The 15830-nt window shown below is 40.2% G+C and overlaps 1 protein-coding gene across 1 annotated transcript in view; it reads right to left on the bottom strand.

Moving 5' to 3' along the window:
- LOC117545699 (transmembrane 9 superfamily member 2-like) overlaps window positions 1-12758 on the bottom strand; it is a 37517-nt gene extending 24759 nt beyond the window's left edge. The window contains exons 1-9 of the mRNA XM_034215600.1: window positions 12628-12758; window positions 12214-12307; window positions 11969-12096; window positions 11687-11816; window positions 10533-10660; window positions 10335-10389; window positions 2756-2815; window positions 2536-2615; window positions 2319-2424 (exon numbers count right to left, since the gene is read on the bottom strand). Coding sequence (XP_034071491.1) covers window positions 2319-2424; window positions 2536-2615; window positions 2756-2815; window positions 10335-10389; window positions 10533-10660; window positions 11687-11816; window positions 11969-12096; window positions 12214-12307; window positions 12628-12758 — 912 coding nt within the window. The remainder of the gene's footprint in view (window positions 1-2318; window positions 2425-2535; window positions 2616-2755; window positions 2816-10334; window positions 10390-10532; window positions 10661-11686; window positions 11817-11968; window positions 12097-12213; window positions 12308-12627) is intronic.
- Between the last annotated feature and the right edge of the window lie 3072 nt (window positions 12759-15830).

The following is a 15830-nucleotide window of genomic DNA, read 5'->3' as shown; positions in this document are numbered from 1 at the left end:
TGCATCTCTGGAAAATACTATTACTGCTGTTTCAACTTTTTGTTCGGCCATCGTGAAAGAACGAATGACTTATTCTGCGAGGATTTATAAAAGCAGCTGGAATCCCTTAAATTGCATTACTGCCACCTACAGTATGTATTTCTGCTGAGTGTCATTATTCTATTGGATACAAAAAGTTAGGAAACGCCCCTATACGATCCGCCCCTATACGATACGCCTCCTTGCTGCGGTCTGCAGACAGACTCTATTGCAGTGGGCTGACGTGACGTGGCAGTGGGCAACGTTCGATGACGTTGTCCGTGTCAACAGGAGTGACAGTCCGCACACACACAAGACCGCAATGGCAGAAGCAAAAGAGCACCAAATATATCATTTTCACTCGGAGTGGGAGGATGATTATTTTTGTATCTATTCCAATTCAAAGTCCATCTGTCTCATCTGCAATGCGAGCGTGGCTTTATCGAAGAATGGTAATTTAGGAGCGGCATTTCAAAACAGTGCACAAACGCTACGAGACGGAATTCCCTCCTAATTCTGCCCTACGCTCCCAAAAGGGGAGGGGCCTGAAAGGACAGCTAAATGCACAGCAGTCCATTTTCACCAGGCCCAACAACAAGAGCAAGGCTGCTACCAGAGCATCTTAACGTGTCAGTCACGTTCTTGCGAAACACATGAAGTCTTTCAAAGACGGCGGAGTTGTGAAATAAGCATTCCTGGAGGCTGCTGACGCACTTTTGGGGGACAGTAAAAATAACAGTAGAATTTCAAAAGGTTTTTGATATAATAAAAACTCAAGTTAGATATCGTTATTAATCAGCTGTAAGTTTTAGTTTGTTTGAACTTATTCATTATAATTATTGTACAAAATGGTATAAGAATGCAAACATTAAGATCTGTTCTGTTTTAATTGATTATAGTCTATTATCAATTCAGGTTAAGAAACTAGTATTGCTTGCATCCTATTTAAAAAAAGGCATTTATTTTTATAATCTACTAAAATGCAACAAAAAAAAAGGGTTTGATTCTATTAATTTTGTCTTTTTTATTGCACGTTGGCAGCAGATTCCTGTAGCTTCAGATCTGAGTTGTCTTATTAGTAAGCCTAATTTATACTTTTGTAGCAACGCTATTTTTATATAATGGCAAAGAAAGGGTTCAGAGTATTTTCTTTTTCCCTGTGTCATATGTGGCAGCACTGTTCAATGCTTCTTGAAAACATGACCCACTGTAGTATGTGACGTGTGGATAAACTCCAACTCTGGATAAACTCCAACTCTGTATCAACAACACTGTTGTGTAACTTCAGTTAAATACTTGTATGTGTGTAGATTAGAAAGAGGTAAGATAAAGGATCTGCAGTATTTTATGAAGTATTAATCGTACGAAGGTCAGTTTTATACAAGTAGAAGTGTGTATACTATTGACCTGGTAGTAGGCTGTCAGTAATGGCTACGCCTCTCTATTTGGACTGGTAGATCTCGGCAGACTGGCAACTTTAAAAGTAGCTCTCGGTTCAAAAAAGGTTGGGCACCCCTGATGTACTGTAACAAAGAGCTCAACCACACCTTCCCTTTCAAATCAGGAAATACAGCATGTCTGTGTTCTTACCAAATGCTGTTGAGAATGAAGAACAGTTGGATGAAAATGCAACCAAAGGGCAGGATCCCGCCCATTACGATACCAGGTACAGGCTTTGTAAAGAAAGACTGCTCAGGAATTTGACGAGGGATTTGATTTGTTCTCACTGGTTGCTCGATTGCCTGCATGGCAGCAGAAAGAGAGAGGATTTTATAACAAACTCAAGCATATTTGATCAACAATCAATTATTTCAAGATCATTTGATAAACTCGGAGCTCTAACTCACAGCTTTCTTGAATCCAAAGTAGGCGCCGAGGAAGGTGAGGGGCATGGAGATTCACAGCCATGTCACTGTGATGAACACCACCACACATTTAGCTAGAAGGATATTATGTGTAATGTTACATTTTTCAGCTAAATAGAAAAGTATTATCCATGGGATCAAAAACATGTGCAACATTTTAAAGTAACTATTGAAACCCAAATAACATAGCCTCAATAGTGTATGGTCATCAAAGCTTTTAGTATGACTATAATGCTAACGCTAAAATGGTACCATCTCATTTGAATATTTAATGTGCATGGTGGCGACACGTTGCCCTGCAGCACACAAAGAAGACAAAAACGAATGAGATTCAAATTGTACACTTTAACAACATAATCTGCATCTTTAAGAAATGTCTATTTGTATGCTAGTGCTTCATATATGTATCTATATCATGTTTTACAATGCCTTTACCTGGTCCACCTGGTTGTATCTGGCAATGTCCTTGTGCAGAGTTCTCAGCATGATCATGGCAACCATGCCAGACAGGAAGAGGACAATGACCAAGGAGTTCATGATGCTGGACAAACACATAAGACATACCATAGCATCAAATAACAAGCATCAAGACCAAGGGAGTTTTAGTGAGACAGAGTTTCTGTGGTGCGCAATGTAGAAAACATCTTCAAACCTAAACCACTGTATGTTGGTGTGAGGCATGGACACCAGGATGTAGTCCCACCTAGAGGCCCACTTGATAGCATTGTTTTCCTGTAAAAGGAATTACATTCAGTGCAACAACAAAAAAACACACATTGTATTTGTCATTCTCCAAGTCATATAGAAAATGTATACATTAGTTATGTACAATACGTTGTACATTACAATTGGTGAGATGGTGGGAGACCTACCTCAAATGTAACCGAGTAGGTGTAGACTATTGACACATCGCTATCGAACGCCCCAGGGACCTCCATCGGGATGGCTCCTTCGCAATTTGGGTTTTTTTCCATCTGCCTGGTTGATACTGTGCAAAACACACAAAACCTTCCATGTTAGATTATGAATAGATCAAATGATGGTTATGAATGGTGAGATGTCATTCAGTTGCAGCACGTTGAGGTAGATTAGACGTCATAAGATGTCAAGCTACAATCAAAAACCAGTAACCTCTTTGGCTCCAGAGTGGCAGCAACCAGCCGAGCCCCTCTCCATCCCTCCGCTTCTCCACTGTGGTAAGATATCTTGATGTCCACATGGTTGAAGACGTAGAATGTGTTCTTCTTGTGGAACTCAGCCTAGGAAAAAAATGATTGTATTAATTATCAGGTTCTCTGATTTCGCATCGGTGTGTTAAGTATCTCCAATGCAGTTATCAGCTAATTCATATTATAAAATGACCTGTAAATACACCTTAACATAGAACCTTTAGGTGTACTTTTCTGGCTCTATATGAGCTGGACCCATTCATTTGGCTTACCTTTTTTCTTTAATAATTTATATGAATGATCTACAAATATAATAAAATAATGTTTGCTGGTTTTAATTTAAAGTTAATGTAAATTAGACAACATTTGAATTCTAATTACAATATATTATGCTATAAAAATCACTAAAATAAGCAAATTGATCAAAGTAGGCTCAGGTTCTACCCGTAGGTAGATTTAGTATGCAGATAAAAAGACAAGGGACCCATCCTGACACACATTCTAAGAACAACACAGACAAATCTCTAATAAAAGTACACCCTGCTCCGTCACCTCTAAAAACATTTTAAAAAACAGTAGTACAATCATGGGCATTGAAAGTTAATAAATAAATAAATAAATAGGCATCTGTGTGACACCGCTACGACTTATTCCTTTGTGCGATAGCTGCCGGAATAAAGCTGGTTTTACACCGCTTTGTTTTACACTTTGGGATAACTAACATCCGGCCCGAAGGAAGAAGCTTAAATTCTGAGTGCAGCGGGTGGGAGTCATCATTCAATAAAGAGCTGGGTAACCGCTGTGACTGCCTGAGGTACAGGGTCTCCAGGTTTAGCTGTGGGTCACCAATCAGTCTGCAAGACCACTTTATGATCCGAGGGCTCTTTAAAGGCAGGTTACCAAACCATGACATTAAAAGGACAGAATTTACTTAGGTAACACATGGGAGATTATTTATAGTTTAGTAAATTACTATATATTTCAGGGAGGCCCCTACCCAAAACAAGCATCCCAGGTAACGTACTATATCATTATGAGGACAACTCCTCAATCAGATGAGCAATTAGGTCAAACTTAATATAGAGTTCATTTTCGAAAAAATAAATCCAAACTCACATTGATAACGCAAGCATCTTTAGGTTTTCCATCTTGGTTCACAAGGCAGCCAACAGGGAAGCCCGGGTTGCAGTACTTCTGATCATCTTCAACATCATAGCACCATGTCACCGGCATGTTGTCAATTATCCTGAAAAGAAAAATTGGCTTACTTCAACAACTTCTTAACAAATACATTATTTGCCTGCTCGTGTTGGATTGTATTTCTGTTGTTATCCCTTTAACAAACAAAACCTCATGCTATTATTTACATAACATTTCAATGCCGTATTCTTTACAAACCAGTGGTGCTGGTAGTTCAACTGCATTCCCATCTTGAGGAAATTCAGTTTGGTTGCATCCTCTTTGTTCCCCTTTTTGTAAGACTTGGTGCACAAACTCTTACATTTAACATCTTCTGGAAAGTTGACCTGTTAAGGCAAACAACAGTCATTCTTTTCAATTAAAAACATTAAAACAGATGTATGGAATGTGAAATAAGAAACAGTGTAAGAGAAGCAAGCTTAGATGTTTTGGTTGACACCCACCTTGTAGGGAGAAGACTCAATTCATTCACCAAACAGCACCTGTCCTAGGTTCTCAGAAGGCCTCGTTTCCATTTCATCTTTGCAAAAGTCGAACCTTTTAACATATAATGAGAATATATTAGTGACCTAGAAAACATAGGTATATCAAGATATTGCACAGATGGAATGGAATGAAGCAAGGCAAGTTTATTTATAGAGCACCTATCCGCACAGGGCAACCCAAAGTGCTTTACAAAATAAGATAAAAGACATTTAAGAACAATATACAGATGAAGCACATTATAAAAAGGCATTTTAAAAACAAGCATTTAAAAAGCAAATATAATAAAATCAACACAACAGGTATAAAATACATGGATAAAAAGCCATACTGCAGTTAAAATGTGTAAAAAGTAGAAAGTTAACGTTACTTACATATCATACTCGTAAGGCAGGACTGACTCTACTGAGTCAAGGCGATTGACAAACAGCTGAATCACTGTCTGTAGAAGAAACACACACAATTGTCCGTCAAAAAAAAGGATGTGTTTAACTGAAAAAAACATTGTCTCAATCGAGACAAAGGTATTTGTCAATTTTTTTGGTTTCAGTCATACAACAAATGTTAGTAATGAATCTGTCGTAACCAATTAATTGGTTAAGCTGTGATATATCCAGGGGTGCACATCACTTTTTTGCCCTGGTTCTCAAAGGAGCACCTGGAGATGTTGCTTGGTGCTCATCCTTAAAATGAAATAAACCGTAACTTTTGAGGGGGTCTTGACTTTATTTGTCAGACACACGGCACTGAACACACATGCAGAGGTGAACACAGAACACACATGCAGAGGTGAACACAGAACACACATGCAGAGGTGAACACAAGACAACATTAGCACGACCAGTAATCCTACAAGCTGTCATCACTACCCTCCTGACTGTTCTCCTCACTGTCTTCCTCTCTGTCAGACATGGTAGCTGATGATGTAGGCCTACTACTTTCTCTCTGGTTGAGTCTGCGATTAGCTGCTTGCATCCACAAGTCAACATCTGGTTTTGGGTCGAAAGTCCAGTTTTAAAAGGATATGTTTGGTTACTGTCCTATAGTATACATTGGAATGATTTCAAACCTGTTTATCCCAATAATTATAAAGGAGTGCCTTGGAAATATGTGTTTACATAAATTGTGACCAAACCGTTTGAACTTAGACTAAAGTGAACTATCTAAACACTCAGAGTTCTTTACCTCACTGAGCTGTAGTTATCAGTCTCTCGGTCTGACTGGAGAGGACTCTCCCTCCACATTATTGTAGAAACATATTCTACTTATATCCGCAGCTAGCACCAGATTCTAATAACAACAGCGCCGGTACCGGTGCACCCTCCCTCTCTCCCTCGCTCACTCGCACTTTGGCTGTGAGCTGCGGGCGCCAGACAAGCCAACATCCCCCATTTTCATCACTTACAGCGCCCATCGTACAGGGCAAATGAAACGTGTAACCGGGGTGAAAAGGGTGTTACATTTACTTAATTATGAATGTTGTTACATCAAGGCTGAAAATTAGGATGAGCACCAACGGTCAAAAAAAACGTTTTCCCTCCCAGAACTGCCAGCGCAGCGCCTCCACAGATCTGGCGCCCTAGGCGAAAATCAACGCCAGTGCGACGGGCCGGCCCTGAGTTCATATGCAACTCGCAAATATCTTTCTCTCTCTCTTCTCTCTTTTCTCTTTTCTCTTCTCCCTTCTCTCTCCCTCTCTCTCAATGTTGGTACGCAAATGCGCCTTTTTTCAAATGACCCGGTGCTCTTTTTTTTGGCCGAGGTGCGCATGCGCACCTGCGCACCAGTTATGTGCAGCCCTGCTTATATTGTAAAACGATTTTTAGTCCTTGAAAAGAGGGTTGGCACCGATTCCTTCCTGGAGTTCAAAGACCAAACGAAGGCGATACGCAGGGCTGGCACCATGTCCTTTACCCCCGCTCCTCAACGACGCCCACCAAAATCACTGCAGAGACGCGCACCATCTCCCCCGTCCTCATCACCGCGCCTACGTCAACCACCTCCCCCCCCTGGCAGCATGTCCTCTACCCCCGCACCATCTCCCCCGTCTCCATCACCGTGCCTACGTCGACCACCTCCCCTCCCTTCGAGGGGGCATCTGCAGTCTCCGAAGCCTGATAAGGATGTGTGTGTACAAAACACAACAACCTCTTACTGATATGTGATGGGTCCAGGCTCAAGGGCGTATGACACTCAACTCTTTCAAGGACATGTCGGGGCCCTGCCTGCCAGTAGCTTTGCCGATATCTGTGTTGATAGGTAATAGATTAAGAGCAGTGAATCATAGAAACAGGAAGCGCTCAAACGTTTGTGTGAGTTTATCTAATTTAGCAGTGATTCCATGTCAGCCACAGCTTTTACAAAAAACATGACTGATAGTGTGTTTAACAAACTTAAACTAGCTTTATTAAATGTCAGGTCTTTGGCAGGAAAAACATTTTTAATCAATGATTTTATCACTGAGCACAATCTCGATTTTATGTTTTTAACAGAAACTTGGATTGAACAAAATAACAGTGCAGCTGTTCGTATCGAATCAACCCCTCCCAACTTTAGTTTTATGAGTCAGGAAAGAATGCATAAGAAAGGGGGTGGAGTTGCTATTCTGCTCAATGATTCCCTTCAATGCAGGAAGACATCATATGGAAACTTTGCTTCTTTTGAATATCTGGCCCTTCAGCTGAAATGCTCCTCTCGAGCTCTGTTCCTAAATATCTATAGACCACCCAAATACTGTGCAAGCTTTTTTTGATGACTTTACTGAACTGCTGTATATAGTGTGTATTGACTTTGACCGTCTAGTCATTGTTGGTGATTTTAACATCCATGTTGACAACCCCCAGGACAGAGGGGCTAAAGAACTGTTTTGTGTTCTTGATAGCTATGGACTGACTCAGCATGTGACGGAGCCCACGCACAATAAGGGGCACACTCTGGACTTAATTATCTCAAAGGGTCTGAATATCTCTAAGGTTGTGGTGACTGATGTTGCACTCTCTGACCATTCCTGTGTTTTCTTTGAGAGCTCTATTTCTGTTCACAAAAATGTTCAAAAAGAGGTAACCACAAAGCGATATTTAACTGAAAATACTAGGGAAATGTTTACTCAGAATTTTTCTTCCACACTTGCCCCTGCTAACATCTCAGTAAATGAGCTAGTAGATCATTTTAATTCAAAAATAAAAAATGTTATAGATGCCATTGCTCCAACTAAGGTAAAGGAAGTGTCTGGCAAGAAATTATCTCCATGGAGAAAGGCCATGAGCGTGAAAACAGAAAAAAGAGAGTGTCGAAAAGCTGAACGCAGGTGGCGAAAAACAAATCTCCAGGTTCACTTTGAAATCTATAAAGAGAGACTTGGCCTTTATAATTTGGAATTGAAAAACGCACGACAATCGTTCTTCTCTGACATCATTACCAAAAACAAAAACAACGCACGTGCCTTGTTTGCTACCGTCGACAGACTAACTAACCCCCCAGTGTCAGTAGCCTCTGAATTTCTATCCACCAGGGCGTGCAATGATTTTGCCTCCTTTTTCACTGACAAAATTCAGAAAATCAGACAAGCAGTCAGTGCCTCTGCATCAGGAACAGCAAATGTGTTGTCCCTATCTCCACTTAACATCAATTCAGACACCATGACACAATTCCATCAGAATAATGATAAAAACCTAGAGGACATTATTCAACTTCTGAAATCCTCCTCCTGCTGCCTTGATATTATTCCAACAGGATTGTTCAAAGATGTTTTGCCTTGCATGGCCTCAGATCTACTTCATATAGTAAACAAATCTCTTCACTCAGGTATTTTTCCACAGGCCCTGAAAACTGCAGTCATATAGTCATATAGTAAACAAATCTCTTCACTCAGGTATTTTTCCACAGGCCCTGAAAACTGCAGTCATATAGTCATATAGTAAACAAATCTCTTCACTCAGGTATTTTTCCACAGGCCCTGAAAACTGCAGTAAACAAATCTCTTCACTCAGGTATTTTTCCACAGGCCCTGAAAACTGCAGTCATTAAACCGCTCTTAAAAAAGAATAATCTAGATGCTTCAGTAATGAACAATTACAGGCCCATATCAAACCTGCCATTTCTAGGTAAAATCATTGAAAAAGTTGTTTTTCAACAGTTGAGTAATTTCTTGCATTTAAATAGCTGTTTTGATGTGTTCCAGTCAGGCTTTCGTCCAAACCACAGCACTGAGACTGCTCTTGTAAAGGTCTTTAATGACATCCACTTAAACACAGACAGTGGCAGAACTTCAGTGTTAGTATTATTAGATCTCAGTGCTGCGTTTGACACTGTTGACCACAGCATATTACTAGACCGACTGGAAAACTGGGTGGGACTTTCGGAAACAGTTCTGAATTGGTTTGAATCCTACTTAAAGGACAGAAACAACTTTGTTTCTATAGGTAAATACACATCTGAGTTGACAAATATGACATGTGGGGTACCTCAAGGCTCCATCTTGGGGCCTTTTCTCTTTAACATCTACATGCTACCACTGGCTCAGATAATGAAAAACAACAAAATAAGTTACCATAGCTATGCGGATGACACACAAATGTACGTAACAATTTCACCAGGAGACTAAGCTCCAATTCAAACACTGAGTAAGTGCATTGAACAAATCAATGACTGGATGTGTCAGAACTTTCTCCAATTAAACAAAGATAAAACTGAGGTAATGGTTTTTGGAGCCAAGGCAGAACGTATAAAAGTTAGCGCTGAGCTTCAGTCTGCAATGTTCAAAACAACAGATAAAGCCAGAAATCTAGGTGTAGTCATGGACTCTGACCTGAGTTTCAACAGTCACATTAAAACTGTTACTAAATCAGCCTACTATCACCTAAAGAATATATCTAGGATTAAAAGACTAATGTCACAGCAGGATTTGGAAAAACTTGTCCATGCTTTTATCTTCAGTAGACTCGACTACTGCAATGGTGTCTTCACAGGTCTCACTAAAAAATCTATTAGGAAGCTGCAGCTGATTCAGAACGCCGCTGCTCGAGTCCTCACTAACACTAAGAAAGTGGATCACATCACTCCTGTTCTGAAGTCTTTACACTGGCTTCCTGTGTGTCAAAGAATAGATTTCAAAATACTGCTGCTGGTTTATAAAGCACTGAATGGTTTAGGCCCAAAATACATTTCTGACCTCCTGCTAAATTATGAACCATCCAGATCTCTCAGGTCTTCAGGGACTGGTCAGCTTTCTGTCCCCAGAGTCAGAACTAAACATGGAGAAGCAGCGTTCAGTTATTATGCTCCAAATATCTGGAACAAACTCCCAGAAACCTGCAGGTCCGCTGCAACTCTGACTACTTTAAAATCCAGGCTGAAGACTTTTCTTTTTGTCGCTGCTTTTAATTGAACTATTCATATCTTAGACTGCACTGTAACTTTGATCCATGTACTTTTTTCTTTTAATGTTTAATTGACTGCACTGTAACTTTTATCCATGTATTTTTTTTCTTTTAATGTTTATTTTATTAGCTTTTCTTTTTAATGACTGATTTTAAATGCCATTTTCTTAATCTCTTTCATTTTTTGTAAAGCACTTTGAATTGCCTTGTGTTGAAGGGACCTCCATCGGGATGGCTCCTTCACAATTTGGGTTTTTTCCATCTGCCTGGTTGATACTGTGCAAAACACACAAAACCTTCCATGTTAGATTATGAATAGATCAAATGATGGTTATGAATGGTGAGATGTCATTCAGTTGCAGCACGTTGAGGTAGATTAGACGTCATAAGATGTCAAGCTACAATCAAAAACCAGTAACCTCTTTGGCTCCAGAGTGGCAGCAACCAGCCTAGCCCCTCTCCATCCCTCCGCTTCTCCACTGTGGTAAGATATCTTGATGTCCACATGGTTGAAGACGTAGAATGTGTTCTTCTTGTGGAACTCAGCCTAGGAAAAAAATGATTGTATTAATTATCAGGTTCTCTGATTTCGCATCGGTGTGTTAAGTATCTCCAATGCAGTTATCAGCTAATTCATATTATAAAATGACCTGTAAATACACCTTAACATAGAACCTTTAGGTGTACTTTTCTGGCTCTATATGAGCTGGACCCATTCATTTGGCTTACCTTTTTTCTTTAATAATTTATATGAATGATCTACAAATATAATAAAATAATGTTTGCTGGTTTTAATTTAAAGTTAATGTAAATTAGACAACATTTGAATTCTAATTACGATATATTATGCTATAAAAATCACTAAAATAAGCAAATTGATCAAAGTAGGCTCAGGTTCTACCCGTAGGTAGATTTAGTATGCAGATAAAAAGACAAGGGACCCATCCTGACACACATTCTAAGAACAACACAGACAAATCTCTAATAAAAGTACACCCTGCTCCGTCACCTCTAAAAACATTTTAAAAAACAGTAGTACAATCATGGGCATTGAAAGTTAATAAATAAATAAATAAATAGGCATCTGTGTGACACCGCTACGACTTATTCCTTTGTGCGATAGCTGCCGGAATAAAGCTGGTTTTACACCGCTTTGTTTTACACTTTGGGATAACTAACATCCGGCCCGAAGGAAGAAGATTAAATTCTGAGTGCAGCGGGTGGGAGTCATCATTCAATAAAGAGCTGGGTAACCGCTGTAACTGCCTGAGGTACAGGGTCTCCAGGTTTAGCTGTGGGTCACCAATCAGTCTGCTAGACCACTTTATGATCCGAGGGCTCTTTAAAGGCAGGTTACCAAACCATGACATTAAAAGGACAGAATTTACTTAGGTAACACATGGGAGATTATTTATAGTTTAGTAAATTACTATATATTTCAGGGAGGCCCCTACCCAAAACAAGCATCCCAGGTAACGTACTATATCATTATGAGGACAACTCCTCAATCAGATGAGCAATTAGGTCAAACTTAATATAGAGTTCATTTTCGAAAAAATAAATCCAAACTCACATTGATAACGCAAGCATCTTTAGGTTTTCCATCTTGGTTCACAAGGCAGCCAACAGGGAAGCCCGGGTTGCAGTACTTCTGATCATCTTCAACATCATAGCACCATGTCACCGGCATGTTGTCAATTATCCTGAAAAGAAAAATTGGCTTACTTCAACAACTTCTTAACAAATACATTATTTGCCTGCTCGTGTTGGATTGTATTTCTGTTGTTATCCCTTTAACAAACAAAACCTCATGCTATTATTTACATAACATTTCAATGCCGTATTCTTTACAAACCAGTGGTGCTGGTAGTTCAACTGCATTCCCATCTTGAGGAAATTCAGTTTGGTTGCATCCTCTTTGTTCCCCTTTTTGTAAGACTTGGTGCACAAACTCTTACATTTAACATCTTCTGGAAAGTTGACCTGTTAAGGCAAACAACAGTCATTCTTTTCAATTAAAAACATTAAAACAGATGTATGGAATGTGAAATAAGAAACAGTGTAAGAGAAGCAAGCTTAGATGTTTTGGTTGACACCCACCTTGTAGGGAGAAGACTCAATTCGTTCACCAAACAGCACCTGTCCTAGGTTCTCAGAAGGCCTCGTTTCCATTTCATCTTTGCAAAAGTCGAACCTTTTAACATATAATGAGAATATATTAGTGACCTAGAAAACATAGGTATATCAAGATATTGCACAGATGGAATGGAATGAAGCAAGGCAAGTTTATTTATAGAGCACCTATCCGCACAGGGCAACCCAAAGTGCTTTACAAAATAAGATAAAAGACATTTAAGAACAATATACAGATGAAGCACATTATAAAAAGGCATTTTAAAAACAAGCATTTAAAAAGCAAATATAATAAAATCAACACAACAGGTATAAAATACATGGATAAAAAGCCATACTGCAGTTAAAATGTGTAAAAAGTAGAAAGTTAACGTTACTTACATATCATACTCGTAAGGCAGGACTGACTCTACTGAGTCAAGGCGATTGACAAACAGCTGAATCACTGTCTGTAGAAGAAACACACACAATTGTCCGTCAAAAAAAAGGATGTGTTTAACTGAAAAAAACATTGTCTCAATCGAGACAAAGGTATTTGTTCATTTTATTGGTTTCAGTCATACAACAAATGTTAGTAATGAATCTGTCGTAACCAAATAATTGGTTAAGCTGTGATTACAGCACCACTGTAGTGAAACACCACTTATCAGCCCTGAAGGGAAGCTCTGTGACTGGATACCAGTGTCCGCTGTCCTCTGAGCCTCTGAGGGTGAAGATATGTCGGCAGGGCCGGACTGGGACAATAAGTCAGGCTGGGAATTATACACCCAGCCAAGCCACTACCAGTGTTTTGTGGCATTTTGCTGGATTTATTTGTCAATATTTACAGCGTTGCTGCCCATAGTGATAGCCCTCTAAATCTACTACCAACAAATAAACATATGGAGATGGGTTACTATTTAACAAAATGTGCAAATCTATTTAGGAACCTATTCATGTGAACATATTTTAAGTGGGGGTGGACCTCAAATCCTATAGGGGTGTCCGGGGGCATTCTCCTCCAGTAAGATTGTTTTTTAAATGTTGGACTTAAATGCATCAATCTGGTGCATTTTAAGGGGGAAATAAAGAGAGAGACTACACCTATATGAAACAGAACTGTATACATTTAAATAATCATAAAATCATAAGTATATGGCCATAACCAATAACATACCATATCCAATATGAAAAAACATTGAAACTTGTTTATTTATTTGTTTTTGGTTCATTTATAGTTGTGAGTGTGTCTGTGCTCCTGAACCAGCCTCTCCTGTCTCCCCCTGCTACTCTTTGAGGCAGCAGCAAAGACTAGCTTTAGCTCTCAACAAGTTTTTAAAGTTTATCTTACATTTTTTCACCTAGTTAACGTTTTTTATTATTATTCATCTATATTTTACTAATCACTCCCCCCTCAAATGGAAATATGTCTTTATATGAATGGTGACCAAACCGTGAGACCCACTGAGAACTAAGTTAACTATCTAAACACTCAGCAGAGTCCTTTACCAGTCTCTCAGTCTGACAGGAGAGGACTCTCCTCCACCTTGTTGTTGAAACAGCTCCTTATATCCGTTAGCGCAGCTAGCTAGCTAGCACCAGATGCTAACAACAACAATAGCCTACACGTAAACGGTGCGCGCGCTTTCTCTCTCTCGCTCGCGCCACTCATACACACACCCTCCCGAGCTTGAATGACACACAGAGACCAATCGAGGGCATTAGTGTATGAAAGTGGCCATGTCGGCAGGCCACATCATGTAGACAGCCAGTCACCCTCTGTGAGGCAGAGTCAGACCCACATTTGTGCAGCGTTGCGTTCACAATACATACATAAAAAAATCCTCAGGCCAGCAGGCCACTTAGCAGGCCAGGCCATCGGGAAACCTCCCGGTGCTCCCGATGGCCAGTCCGGGCCTGTATGTCGGGCACTTTCAGTTTCCGGGTCTTTCCAAGTAGTCAGGTTCTCTTTCCTAAGGCTGCACATACGTCGGTCTCCATGTGTCCTCCTCAGGTGGAAAACTTCTTCTTTCTCCTGATCCTTCAGACACCTGAGGAATTCACCAGTTTTAGGAACAACAAAGAAACGTGGTCAACTGTAGGAAATCCTAATGACAGCCAAAATAGTGCATACTTTATGAGGTGAGGTAGCTCCAGCAGGTTTCTACTCAGGTATGTGAACACAGTCCTCTTCAGCTCTACACAGCAGATATCCTGAGCCAGACTAAGGTAGGACCGACAGTTTCCTGGGCTGAGTTCGAGGACTGACAGACACTTTGAGAGGAAGGCCTCAGCCAGGAGATAGCTGCTGACCTCCAGAGTTGGAAAGGGAGAAATATGTTTGGTTTTAGGGTGAATTACAACACTAAGCAAAAGCATGAGATTTCCGAAAGTGACATGTTTAAATAGACGTAGAGAAAGGAAGTCCGTTTACCTGGATGTGGTAGCCCAAATCCTCCTGAGGGACTTTAAACTTATTATGGAAGGAGAACTCAAGAAGATTGTGGAAGACTGAGGAGGACACATGGTCCAGGAGGATGAGGCTCTCTGAAGTCTCCCTCATTCTGGATTGGGACAAGGTTCGGAAGTACTCACTGCACTGTGAGAGCCTCCCAATATCCACCTTAAAAGATTAATTATTAAACCAAGATTGTTGTGGCCTCCAGTTCTATCTGGTTAACTTGTACAGTTTAGAAATGTGTGTTTTGTTGTTTACCTACATGGAATGCACATGTGCTGGTTTGCACTGTAACCATGGTTTCATCTCCATCTCCAGGGTGATATGTGCGAAGTGCCTCAATGGTTTTCCACTCCTCTGAGTCTGATCCTCTATCTGTAACACCTGGGGATGCTATCCGATTTTTGGCTGCTGGAAAAGCTCCCCATAGTCTTGTAAGAACATATATGAGCCAGAAGCGTAACCCCTCTATGAATATGATAACACATTGCCTGAGAGGATTCATCTCATTGACGGTGTCAGATCTAAGTGAAGACAATTATAACAGTTTTAATACAGCCTGTACCATTTTTTTTGTTTAAACTCCACAGGTTTTAAGATGCTTTGCACCATACAACCAGTCCTACAATCACACATTCAGACTGTAAGTGCTGCAAATGAGAGGAGACAAGCTCCCAATATTACAAGCAGCCACAGCAATGGCAAATAAAGGACAGAACGAGAACGACTAGTTGAGTCCATGTTTCACTGACTCATCTACTTTTCCTTCTGCAACGCTCACCGTCAAATACTTAAGACAACATGCCAACAGAAACAGCTTGTTAAAGAAGTTGGTGCAATGCAATGCTAGGCAAACTTCAGAGTTCCTGTTTGTTCTGCTACAGATCCAGTGCATTCGGAGGTCTCTCGATCTTTGAGCAGTGCAGCTCTTTCTGGCTGGTCTATTTTTGGCACTTGGAGGTGGGACAATAGTCAACCGTCTGCGATGAAACATGGTCTCCTTCAAGCTTCACGTCATCATGGGGCAACTAAGTTACTGCTGCAGTTTTAAAAGTAACTTTATGTTTCACAAAATGTATCGATACATTTGTAAAAATGTATTTTAGGGCCAATGTATTTATGAGAAAAACAAATGCATTGACACAGG

This window comes from Gymnodraco acuticeps, unplaced genomic scaffold (genome assembly GCF_902827175.1).
Source record: "Gymnodraco acuticeps unplaced genomic scaffold, fGymAcu1.1, whole genome shotgun sequence".
Classification (NCBI taxonomy): Eukaryota; Metazoa; Chordata; class Actinopteri; order Perciformes; family Bathydraconidae; genus Gymnodraco; species Gymnodraco acuticeps.
The sequence above is the reverse complement of the archived record's forward strand: the minus strand, read 5'-3'. Positions and strand labels throughout refer to the sequence as shown.